Here is a 12,516-nt window from a genome sequence, read left to right as displayed (position 1 = left end):
CAGGGCGGGAAATAACGAGGACCCCGTCCTATTTACACAGCTTTAATTTTAATACTGTCCAGCGCCCCAGGAAAAGAACATCCTTCGTACGTACATACAGCGCAGCGAGGGGAAACCACCGGCAAGTGCCAGGATGTTGCAAACTCCAGCCCATTGCTGGCTGGAAGAGGAGGGACAGGGGAGATGGGGGGAGGAGGTTGGGTTTTGAAGTTAAACAAGTGGTTCCTGCACAGATGATGAGGTAATGCGGCTTCCCCTGTGGCTGGAGGTGTGTTGGACCCTGAATTCGGGGCAGTGGTGAGCCCCACTGGTGGGGGGAGGGGGGGGTCCTGGGGCAGGAGCGAGGCAACTCCGGCTTGTGTAACCCCAGGGCTGGCTGGGAATTTGCCATGCTTGGCACAGCCTCCTCCTTGGCTTGGAGTTTGCTGCCAGCATGCACCCTCCTGCCCTGCTGGGGTCAGGTGAGCCGTGGTGCTCCAGAGAGGGAGGCTGGTGGGGGGGCTTAGAGGGGACCGCTTGCCCCCTCCTGCCAGCACAACCCTTTGTGGAGCAACTCAAGGGCCGGGGGGAGGCCTCCCGCGGTGGCTCTGGGACAGGTGCGCGGCGGCTGAGCTTTGGTTCTGATGCATGCAGCACCAAGGTGGTTGGCTGTGGCCAGCAGCTGCTGTTGGAGGCATTGGGCCGGCGAGCCGAGCAGGGGTGGAGGCAGGAAAGTCCACCTGCCCCAGCCCCCTTAGCTTGAGTGAAAGGAGCACAAGTGGCTACTGGGGCAATCAGAGACGGGGGGGAGGGGGCAGGGGGAATCCTGCCTCTTGCCAGCGGGGCGACCAGTCCCTAAGGTGCACCATGTCTAACACCTGACTGACTGACGCCCCCTAGGGGTTGCCCCTGCAAGCTAAGTAGGAGGCCTGCAGGGGGCCCACCAGCCGAACACCCCCTCAGCACCAGGGATCTAGATGGACAAGCTGTCTCCGCAGCCCTCCTCCTGCTTCACTTTGGTAACACAACGTCTCGTGCCTCTTCCGATCTGAATGAGCCCCCTGCTCCCCAGGCCGAGGGAAGGCAGAGTGCGAGTCCTGCTGTGGAGAAGGAGGTACTGGCCCTGTTCCGAGCAAGAGCCCAGCCCAAAAGGCAGCTCCCACTTGGTGCTTTTCATTTCCCTGCCCTCCCTCCGCCTCCCTGTAAAGTCACCGAGGAAACCAGGGCCCTGCCAAGGCCCTGGCCTTTCCCACCCTGTGTGCACGGCTGCAAATGACCATGGGGCCAGCCCACCCCACTACATGCAGTGGCTTTTCGGTGTAGTTTCTGCAGAGGGAGGCCTGGCTGACTGAGCTAGCAGGCAGGACTCGAGCCAGCCATGGGGGGGGGGCCACGACACCCCCAGCCCCCACTTGTGCACGGAGTGCAGGCTGCATGAGGAACACAGGAGCCGGCTGCGCAGGCAGGGCCACACTCCGCTTTCAGCAGAGGAGGAGCAAACCCGTTGTAAAAGGCCCTTCCCCTTGGACTGAGAGCCAGGCTGCTGGCAGAGGGGCACGGGGGGGGGGGCATGGGCTTGTCTGGCCCTCCCCTTGCCTCACATAGCCCAGCTAGTGGCTATTGGGGAGCTGTGATTTGGTGGCTTCAGTCCAGTCCTTCATGGTCCCCTCTTCACCCTATATAACCCATCTCTGGTCCCAAATGGTGACACTCCCAGCAGGGTTGGCTGGGGCCTGTCTGCCAGGCTCCATGGCATATGGAACGGTCCAGGCCCAAACATTTTGCTGTGCTGTGATCAGCCCGTGTCTTCCTCCAGGCCTAGTGCCATGCAAAACCACGGAGCACCTTTATTGTTAACTGCACCGACGCACGGAACACTGGAACTGGAAGGGACCTCAGGAGGTTATCAAGTCCTGGCCCCTGTCCTCACGACAGGACCAAGCACCAGCTGTATCATCCTGGTTAGCTACGGCGCCAACCGGTTCTTAAATATTGCCAGTGATGGAGATTCTATAACCACCTTGGGTGATTTATTCCAGTAATTAACGCCCTTGGCAGGGAGGAAATGTTTCCTAACAGCCAACCTAGACCTCCCTTGCAGCAATGTAAGCCCATTGCGCCTTGTCCCAGTGGCAGCAGCTATGGAGACTAACGAATCTACCCCTCATTGAACAGCCTTTTAGGTACCTGTAAGCTGGGCTCATGTCCCCTCTCCGCCTTCTCGTCACCAAACTAAACAAAGCCAACTCTTTTAGCCGTCTCTCGCCGCTCATATTTTTTAAGCCCTTTCATCATGTTAGTTGCTCGTCTCTGGACTCTCGCCGCAGCTTTCCTAAACATGTGGGGCCCAGAACTGGACTCAGCCTAGCTCCTGAGGCCACCAGCAGAAGTTTAGCAGAGTGGAAAGGGACAGGATTATTTTCCCCATTATCGGTTTTAAAACAAAAAAAAAACCACAACACTATTTTGCAGCCCTTATTGGTGCCAGATGGGCAAACTGTCAGTCCTGGTTTTCTACCCGGAGGGGCTTAATCAAAAAACGGGAACAGTGGGAGGGAGGGACTGTTGGGATGGGGGGGAGAAAAAAAAAAAAGGTGGAAATTTCAGCCCCCGGGGGGGGGGGGGGCGGGCGGGGCAGACGCAATACGGGCCTTGGGTCGTTCTTGCATCATTAGAGGCACAAGGTCGCTGTCCGAAAGCCAGCCACTGAGTCTGGACTAAAAACACGGTGGTGCTGGTTAACGGGCCCTACTGCCAAAGTGACTAAGAGGCTGTACGCTGGCGTCCCTCTGATGGGTTCCATCTGTAAGTGGAATAAATTTTGTTACATGCACTGATGCCTGTGCACCACCAGCAGAAACAAAAACTGATGGCTGTGGGCACTGTGTTACTCCGGGGGAGGGGGGGGGGCGGCGTGCCAGACTCGCTCGTGGGTGGCTTCCCACGCACTCCACTTCCAGGAAACCTGGTCTACACAGGGCAGTAGTCCTCAACAGCTGTTCCTGAGTCACTCTGGTGTTACACAAGCCTGTCAGCGCCTAAGCCACTTAGGCAGCTTGGAAAATGCCCCCCCCCCAACACACACACAGAGCTTAGTACATTCAGTGACCTTTGGTGCTGCCTGGCCACAGCCCTTGAGAGAGTTTCTGAGTTGCCCTTGGAACTGGTACGTATCTGACCCCCTCGGTACAATGAGCTCTTGCCGCCTTACCCCCTTTAAGCCTCAACCCTCCCTGGGAGGCAGGCACTGGCCATACTGTGCAGGTGGCGACGTGAGGGCCGACATCACCTCGGGCGTCTATCACAGAACAAGCCCATGCAGGCAGCTGTCCGCAGTTCCACCAGTTCTCCTCTAGCCTCATTCCAACCAGCACACGCCTAACCCACTACTGACTCCCAACCCATTTGCTGGGCGTATTGGATGTGTGTGTGTGGGGGGAGGGGGCTGTGTCACCCTCTAGGCTGACAAATTGCAGGACAGCTGTTAAATCGTGACCACCACCACTCCCACCCCCACATCCTGGCTGCGGTGACAAAACTTTCACAGGCTTTGCCCTGAGCAATCGCACCTTGCCAGAGACGCCTCTTTCTCAGTCCCAGAACTAAAGCCAACGCCAGGGGTGACCACTGCCAGCTGTGGAAACAAGGATGTGCCCTGCAGCCAGCTGACACGTCCAGATAATTCTTGGGTGGCCGAATGGCATAGCCCACCTTGGAATGCAGCCAGGACCAGCGTTCCCTCTAATTTTTTTTTTCCACTCCTGTGTGGAATAAATTTTGTTATGTGCACTGAGGCATGCGCCGATGTGCCCCACATACTGCCAGCACTGGGTGCTCTGCTAATTAGCTGGTCAGCACTTGACTCGCTCCGTGGCAGCCATCCAAGTGCTCAGCGTAGAGGGAACACTGGCATGGACCCTCGTGCAACCGCCTTACTGCTGACATAAAGACCCTGGGCTTTTCCCTTGCTAATGCAAAGGGATCTGCTAGGCCTGGAAACATCTGTTCCTTCAGAAACTACCCTACAATTGTTATGCAGCGGTTTAGTTTTTTTTTCAAACATCTGGCATTGTTCATTCAGTTAGACTACTCGCATAGAATCCTAGGCCTGGAAGGGACCTCAGGAGGTCATCTAGGCCAGCCCCCTGCTTCAAGCAGGAGCAACCCCAACTAAGTTATCCCAGCCAGGACCTTGAGAGCAGGTGCTGGCCAAACTCAACCCCTTCAGATTGCGTCTTTTTTTTAAATACCACATCGTTCTCCACTTCACCAACCTCCCCCTTGAGCCTAGAAACCACCTTGGCAATTTCCCGCCCCCCCGAGCGTCGCAACATGCATCAAATCCAAATCGAAACCTGCAACTCCATCCAAGCGTGTGGCCAGCAGCTTCCATGGCTGCGTGTTCATGATCAGCCAAGGCCCAGAAACAAACACGGCATCCCACGTCCCAGCGTGCCTACAGAGCACAGTGCCTTTGAGGGCGAGGCTGGGGACAGAGAGACAGAGGTGCGCCTCTGCCTCTCCCCGCCACCAACCATTTCCCACTTCAAATCAGGAAGTGCCTCCGATGCCACAGACGTCAGACCGAGACAGTAAAGGTCATGCTTTTAAGGGGAGTGCCTTGCAATAAGGCAGCCATGAGCAGCTCTGGCTCAGAGGCCAGGATCAAGAGGCACGTAGACCTCACTTCTTTCCTCGCGTCCTGCTGTGACTCCCTCCCACCCTCCATCTGGGAGGCGTCGGCGAGCGAACCAGACTGACAAGCCGAGGGAGACCCCCCGCCAAAGCTCATCTGACGTCTCCTCCGGCCCCATCTTTAGCACAAAGCCGGCAGCGAGGGTCTGAAGTTCCAAAGAGGACGGACGGCAGGACTCAGCCTCCCCTGCCCACCACCGGCCTTTTCCTCTTCCCGGCGTTTCCCCCATGTGCCGCACAGTTTCCATAACAACCATCCTCCTTGGGGATAATAAGGTGCTGCGCTGCTCCCCCCAGACGCTGGGTGACACCCAACACAAACACAATCCCAGCAAGTTAGTCATTAGCGGATTAGCCAGTCACCATAATTACAGGCCTCGCGCCGCGCAAATGGCTGGTTCCGTAAAAGGGAGGTGCCGCCCTTCTTCCAGCCCTGCACTGCGGAACCCTCCCCAGATCCCTTCTCCTGCTCTGCTTCTGGGACGCAGGTGGGTTTCCCCAGGCCTTTGTATACATCAGCTGAGATTATCTGGATATGTGATTATTAGCGGCGAGACGAAGCGTGCCACTGAGCCCGAAGGTTAAGGCGTTTGCTTGAAGCATTCGTGGTGGTTGGTGTTTTTAAACAGAAAGAGCAGCAAACCCAGTCACCTTGGAAAACTCAACCTCCCGAGCGAGCTCGGAGCCACCCCAGCAAACCAGGGAGGCTGTTGGTTGTGCTGGGATTGAAAATCTGAAGTGTGCTTCCATGAAAGTGTAGAGATGATGGGCCCTTACGGCTCATCCTGTGTCAGCCCACGTAGGAGGCAGCAGGTCCCAGGGACAGGGGAAGTTGGCTGCTTCAAAGGTCTTCGACAACCATGAACCCACTACGAAGCCATGAAGATGTCCCACAGCCGTCACCGCAGAACTCCAGCCCTTTCAGCAGGACACTTGCAGCCATCTGAGCTCCATGGATTAAAAATCCCTCTCCTTTAACTTGACCAGCGGGGGGTAACCTGAGGCTTGCAGGCAGCATGTGGCCCCCTTGGGGGTGCTACACGTGGCCTGAGAGACGTTTGTTTCTCATCCACACAAAGCAAGGGCACAGGAAGCTAGACGCATGCTGACGGCACACAACACTGACTGACAGCCGTGCACGCCCTCTGCATCCCGTCAAAGCCCTGTCCTAGGTTTGCAAGTGCAGTTAGCAAAACTCCCTGCTCCCAGGAGCCCATCTGGGGTACGACAGCGTTGCAGCCTGTTGAGCTGACCAAGGGCCACTCACGCGGCCCACTCATTAGCCTAGGTTACCCTGCGCTGAACTAGACTGTCCGGTGGTAAGACATGAAGGGCAAGACATTGGCACAGCCATCCACAGACCAAAGATGTCCGGGGGATGGAGCAGGCAAGTCCTCGGTTTTATCCCCAGCACCTGACAGTAAAGGTTCCAAAGTTCCGTTAATCCGAACGAAAACTTTAAAAACAAAAGGGCAGGGAGAATAAACGAAGGACGACTTCTCTCCAGGTGTTTCACGCGCGTCTCCATCAAAATGGTCCCCACTGTCCTGACCAATCGTGACTTCGGTGCAAAAGTTCCTCCTGGGTTTGTTAAGCTTGAGAAAACAAAAAAAAAAACCAAAAACTGCTGCTGCGTCCTCCTTAGGAACAAGAGTTCTGGCCTCGGGCTGGTGTGTTAGCGAGAGCGCCTGGGGGCCGGTTGGATTTTTAATATGCTGTCACCAGCGCCAAGGTGTTCTTTGCCTTTGCATGGGCTGCTTAAGCTGGCATTTTTTCAAGCGATTTGTGGCTGATTGTTGGTGCTACCATGGGGCTGGGAACGTAGTTGAAGGGGGTCACCCGGGCGGCTCGACTGGGAGAGTTGTGCCTGCTAGAGGGAAAGCTCCCGACGGAACCAGCTGGCCCTTCGTGGCTGAAGGAGATGGGCGCGGCGCTCTTGATGGGAGCCAAGGACTCCGTCTCATTCTTGGGCATCTGCCTGGTCTCCAGAGTTGGGGAGGTGCTGGAGTTGGTTTTGGGGGTGGGGTAGTCCTCAGTCTGCACCACGGCGTCACTGGTTTTCCTTTGGATGGAGAGCTGGGCACTGGGGGTCTCCTCCTCCAGGGTGCTGACCAGAGGCAGGGCTGTGGAAGGAAGGGTGCTTTTGAGAATGTGCGGGATGTCTTCATCTCGGATCCTCCTCCAAGTGCCCTTCATCATCACCATCGGCTGCTTGTCCTGCTGCCCCGGGTTCCCCACCGCAGAGTTCGGGCTCAGCTTGGAGGCCTCGTCACTCTTCCCTCTCCTGGCTGATGACTCGGAGCATGAGGACAGGATGGAGGAGGGGCTGCTTGTCCTCTTGACCAGGCTGATGTTGGGGGAGGAGGAATACCTCTTGAAGGGCTCAGGCGAGGGGACGTTGGTTTTCACAGGCAGCCGGGAAGGGCTCTCGGAGCTTGTCCTCCTGGGGGGCCTCTCAGTGGAAGAAGGTTTGTTGTGGGGCGGGGTCCTTGAGATGATTGGCCTCTGGCGGGTCCCCACTGGCTTGGCCACCTTGAGCTCTTCGCACCGGGAGGAGCACAGGAACACGGCAGGGAGGCCCGGCCTGCTCCGCTGGGGGGAAGCGCTCTGAGACAGTGAGGACACGGACTCGCAGGAGGAGAGCTCGGAGCGGTGTCTCATGATGAGGCTGGAGGACTCCTTGATGAAGGTCAGCTGCCGCAGGAAGCCGGCGCGGTCCGACTCGCTGCTGCTGGACCTGGCCGAGGACATCCGCAGCAGATTGAGCCGGGCCGGCGGGACCACGCCCTTCCCGCTGCCTTTCAGCTTCCCACTGCTCGGCTGCTCCTCCAGCACCGGCATGGAGCTCCTGGCTGGCAGCATCTTCTTGTTCGGCTTCTGCATGAAGGGGATGCGGACGGGGGATTTCTGGGTCTTGTGCTGCTTGCTGGCGGGGGATTTCTGGGGGGGTGCTCTAGGGGCAGGGCCTGGCTGGGAGCTCCGGCCCACCTTCACCCCCGGAGGCGGCAGCTGCTTGTTGAGCTGGGAGGGCGAGGTTAACTTCTTCTGGGTGGGCTGGGAGGGGGTGGAGGTCCTGGAGGAGCTGGAGGAGGGGGGCTTGGTGATCCTGGCAGGAGGGGTGGTGCTCCTCTTGGGCAAGGTGAGGTTGGCCAGCTCCGAGGCCTGCCCCAGCCTGTGAAGACTCTGTGACCTCTGCTGGCTCAGGGTGAGGTTTCGGATGGGGGCTTCGGACTTAGTCGCAGCTGTTTTCTTTGGGGTGGACCTGGGGCTCGGGCTGTCCTTCAGCGCGCTGGGCACGTAGATGACAGTCCTGCCTCGGAAGACCACCGGCAAGTTAGGCATTGGCTTCGGCTGGTTTCCATTCTTCTCCGGCCTGTTGTTTCTGCCCCCAGTGGCCCTGGTCTCCAGCACTTTCTTGCTCCCTTGAAAGGCCTTGGTACCCTCTCTCTTCTCCCCCTTGAGGCCTACCCCGCTCCTAGCTCGCTTCTTATCCTTCCTGTCCAGGGACAGCTGCAGGGTGGGACCGAGAGACAGCCCTGACACGAAGGACAGGATGGAGTCGGACTCGGAGGAAGGCTCCCTGGAGAGGGACGCCGCTGCCTGATGCAGCCACGTGACGATGGAATTGGCACCTTCTTGGATGGCCTTCCACTCAACGCTGTCCAGGTCCGAGCCTTTGTCCGACACAATCTCGTCCGCCAGGTGCCTGGGCTCCTTGACGGCGGCGCTTGCGGCGTTGGTGCCTTTCAGCTTCTGCTTGTGCTCGGTGTTTCTCCGCCGAGCGGACTGCCGCCTCCTCCTGGGCAAGGCGGAGCCGATGCACTTCTGCAGCAGGTCGTCGTCCGAGTTGAAGCTCAGTGAGCTGGGGGAGCTGTCCCGCTCTTTGGCTAAGGCCCTGGGGGCCGCGCTGTCTTGCATCCGGCTGCGTGTCAGCTGCCTGTTGGCCTTCTGCGACGCCGCCCGCAACTCATGGTCGCAGAGGTCGGCGTCGCTCAAGGAGCTCATGGAGGAGCTGAGGGAATAGCAGGGCGGCGTCTCATCCACGATGAGGTTGTGGTGGAGCTGGGTGGCCATCTTGGTTTTGGCCTGCAGCAGCAGCTGCCTGGAGCTCGGCTCGGGCTCCTTCTTAGGGGAGCTGCTGCTCCAGCGTTCCTTCTTCTGAGCCCGGGCAGCGCTGGCCTTCTTCTTAGACGAGTCTCTCTGCGCCTCCAGGAGGTCGTCAGAGTCATTCTCATAGAAGCAGTAGACGGCCTCCTCGGTTGGTGTGGTGTGGCACAGGGACTGAAAGGCCATGCCCCCAGGGGCACCGTCCTCACAGGGAGCCCCCTTCCTGGGGTGGGCACGCTCAGCAGGGCTCCCCACCCTGCCAAAGTCCAGCTCCAGGCTGGGTCCGTTCTTCCGGGGAGATAGCCCTCTCTTCACCTCAGCTGCTTGGCCCCGGCCTGTCTGGATGGGACTGCCACGTCTGGACCCATCCTTCTGCTTGTAGGCTGCACCCATCTTGGTGGGCGTCGAGGAGTTGGAAGCTGCTTTCTTGCCTGGTGCAGGACTCAGGCTGCATCCTGCTGGGGGCACCACTGCTTCCTTCCTCTCCAGCCGCTTCCCGGGTCCACGCTTGTGGTCAGCTTCCTCCTTCAGGGGGTACTGGAGGGTCTCGTCACTCAGGGAGGCGGCGCTGGAGAAGTTGACGGGGGTGGCTTCTGCGGAGTCCGTGCAGGACTCATCGTCCTTGAGGCGTTCTCGAGACGCAGGTCGTAGGTGTCTGGGGATCCCTCGTTGGGAAGGGGTGGGCACCAGCATGTAGACAGGCACATGCAGAGCCTTTTTGGTCTGAGGGTTCAAGATCTGACCGGGCAGGCTGGAGACAAGGGCGGTCTTGACCTTCCTGAAGCGGGAAGGCATGGCCGAGTTGATGCATTCCTTCAGGATCTCGATGTCGTCATCTGAGTTGAGCTCCGGATGCTCCACCTTCCTTCTGCCCTCACCAGCTCTCTCTTCCCGCCCGTCCTCCTGCTTCCCATGGGCCACGAAATTCAGGCTGTTCCTCTCAGGGAAAGGGGGGATAAGCTTCAGCTCCACATCCTTCTGCACGTAGTGCTCGTGGAGGGGCAGGGCGCTCAGGCTGGAGGCGCAGGAGAAGTTCTCGTTCGGTTTCTCCACCGTGAAGTAGATCATGGAGTCCAGGTCCTGGGGCAGCTGGAAACGCTCCTTGAAATCGGTGATCTCCATGAACTTCTTGACATTGTTTTCCCACTGGATGTTAAACTGGCTGGTCTCCTTCTCTGGCTGGGCTCCCAGTTCGAAGAGGGGAGTCTTGCTGCGGCTCGGAGGCATGGTCTGACCGGGGCTGTCTGGCAGCTCGCTCGGGCTGATGGTGCCGCTGATCATCTCGCTGCAGGGGTCACTCTGGATGGAGCTAGCAATGGAGGGGCTTTCAAAGCTGCCCAGGGAGCTGACCGAGCTGCAGCGGCTCATTACCAGAGGGGTTTCCTGAATGTAATTCTCTGAGGAGCTGGATGGGGTCAGGTCCTCCTGCTGGGAAGGGGACGCTTCCCTCAGGAAGATCTTGTCGCGCTTCTGGAAGGGGATGGTGATGGGTTGGGAGATCCCTGCTGGCGCGGCTGGGCCCAGATCCGTTGCTTTCACTTTCTCCTGTCTCGCCTCACAGGCTTTGGCTGGCTCCGCCTCCCCTTCGGCCTCGGCGCCCTCCTCCACCTCAATGATCTCCAGGGAGGAGTCGCTGTCCCCATCGTTCTCGCTGTGGCTCTGCCCGTCCAGCACGTTGTCGGCGGAGGAGAGGGAGGAGAGGGAGCTGCAACGTGAGAAGCAAATTGGGGTGTCCTCCACCGCGTACTTCTGGACCGGCTCCTGTTCTGCCGGGGTTGGCGTGGGGGCAGCCAGCTTCTCTGGGATCTTGCTCAAGTTCTCAGCCGCCTGCAGGAGCCCACAGGGGAGCCAGGCTTGCTTCCTCCCTGGGAGAGACGGGGGGTAGCTAGCACCCAGGAGCCCCATGGAGCCCGGGCTGGTCTTGGCCAGGTTCTCCAGCAGGGGGACATGCTGGTAAGAAGGAGAGAGTTTGATGGTGTGGACCTGAGGGTCGGGAGAAAGCTCACTGCCAGGCTCCTTGTCTGGGGCATCGGGGCTGGGGAACGTCACTGCTTTCTTGGCCCTTTCATGTGTGTCTCTCGGCTCCAGTTTCTCTGGGTCGTTAGCTTCTTTGGCCTGGACTTCCAGGTGCTCCACCCTCTCCGGCCTGTGGATGAGGGTGTTCTTCAGGTCCAGCCGGCTGGGCCGCTTCTGGCACCGCTGCAGCTCCTGCTTGTAGTCCAGGAAGGAAGCCCTGGTGCAGGGCTTCATGTGCTCCTTGGTGCAGTAGCCGTCGCTGGTGCTGCCGCTGTTCAGGCTGTCGTTGGACAAGCTGGTGTAGGCTTTCTTCAGCCTCAGGAGGGTGTGGGCCCGGCTCAGGTTCTCCCGCTTCACGAAGCTGCTGGCATCCGAGAGGCGGCATGGGGAGCAGGACTGGGCCCGGGCCTCATGGACCTCGTCAGAGCCGTACTGCCAGTCGAGGCAGTGGTCTTCTGAGCTGAGGCTGAAGCTGTCGTCCGAGGAGGTGTGGAGGGTGGAGATGTCCTCCACCAGCTTGTCGATCTTGGCCACCGTGGTGGAGATCTTGTTGGCCAGCTTCTCGGCCGCCACTGACACCTCGTCCTCGGGCAACGGCAGCTTCTTGGGCTCGGCCGGTTGGCTGCTTTCGTCCTTCTCAGGCTCCGGGCACCTCCTCTGGGCGATGGCCCTGGGCAAGGCCTGGCCCTGGAGGAAGGAGGAGTTGAGGAACATGGAGAGGATGGAGGTGTTTCCCGTCTCTGCTCCGGCTGAGACATTGGGCACCTCGTCATCGTCGAAGCAACCGGAGTCGGAGGCGTAGTCCTTCGCCAGGCTGTCCATGTGCCTCATGGGTTTCTTCAGGCTTTGGCTCTTCAGGCTCTGCTTCTCCATGGAGTCCAAGGCGTCCGCCAGGTGCTTCGCATCCAACTCGGCCTCCAGCGCCTTCTGCTTCCTCACGTAGAGCGAGGGCATGCAGGAGCCCGGGGAGATGACGGTGGCGTCCTTGTACTTGAGGGGTCGGTGGGCCAGCAGGTTCCGGAGGGCGGCGGCGCTGCCCATGGCGATCATCTTGTGCTTGGAGTGGATGAGGTTGCGCAACATGCTCACCGCCCCCAGGTCCCACAGCAGCTCCTGGTCTTTGGGGCTCCGGGCCGAGAGGTTCCAGAGGGTCCCGCAGGCGTTGCTGACGATGGTGAGGCTGTGGGATTTGAGGTGCTGCAGCAGGGTCTGCAGGCAGTTGTGGTCCCGGAGCACTTGCCTGCAGGACAGGGATTGAGCTTTGAGCATCAGAGCCAACAAACCACGACGTTTTGCCCTTCTCCGCTGCCCCGCCAGAGGATCTGAGACCCTCCACTGAGCCAGCCTCGCAGCTGCCTCATTCCACCATGATCGTCGCCTCCATTTTACTGATGGGGAAACTGAGGCACGGAGCAGGGAAATGTCTTGCCTGAAGTCACACAACCAATAAGTCACCAGCAGAGTAACCCAGGAGTCCTGACTCCGAGCCCAGTCACACCCCCTCCTGGTGCCTCAGTTTCCCCATCAGTAAAACAGGGGCAACGAGCTTTGCAAAGCGCTTTGGGCTCTTCCAGGGACAGACCTGATGCAGAGTGCAGAATTTGTACCACAACCCGCATGCTCCTGGGATGGTACCATTGCTGGGGACACTGAGTGTTCTGCGGTGGAGCTGGGCGCCCCAAGGGAAAGGCAGCGGTAACGTGAATATCAGCCTCTCAT

General features: G+C 59.1%; 1 protein-coding gene across 1 annotated transcript in view; it reads right to left on the bottom strand.

Moving 5' to 3' along the window:
- Nucleotides 1–6,218: 6,218 nt before the first annotated feature.
- Nucleotides 6,219–12,516, bottom strand: part of APC2 (APC regulator of Wnt signaling pathway 2) — a 44,113-nt gene continuing 37,815 nt past the window's right edge. The window contains exon 16 of the mRNA XM_074978262.1: nt 6,219–12,037. Coding sequence (XP_074834363.1) covers nt 6,433–12,037 — 5,605 coding nt within the window. The 3' untranslated portion in view covers nt 6,219–6,432. The remainder of the gene's footprint in view (nt 12,038–12,516) is intronic.

Source organism: Carettochelys insculpta, chromosome 27, assembly GCF_033958435.1.
Source record: "Carettochelys insculpta isolate YL-2023 chromosome 27, ASM3395843v1, whole genome shotgun sequence".
NCBI lineage: Eukaryota > Metazoa > Chordata > Testudines > Carettochelyidae > Carettochelys > Carettochelys insculpta.
The sequence above is the reverse complement of the archived record's forward strand: the minus strand, read 5'-3'. Positions and strand labels throughout refer to the sequence as shown.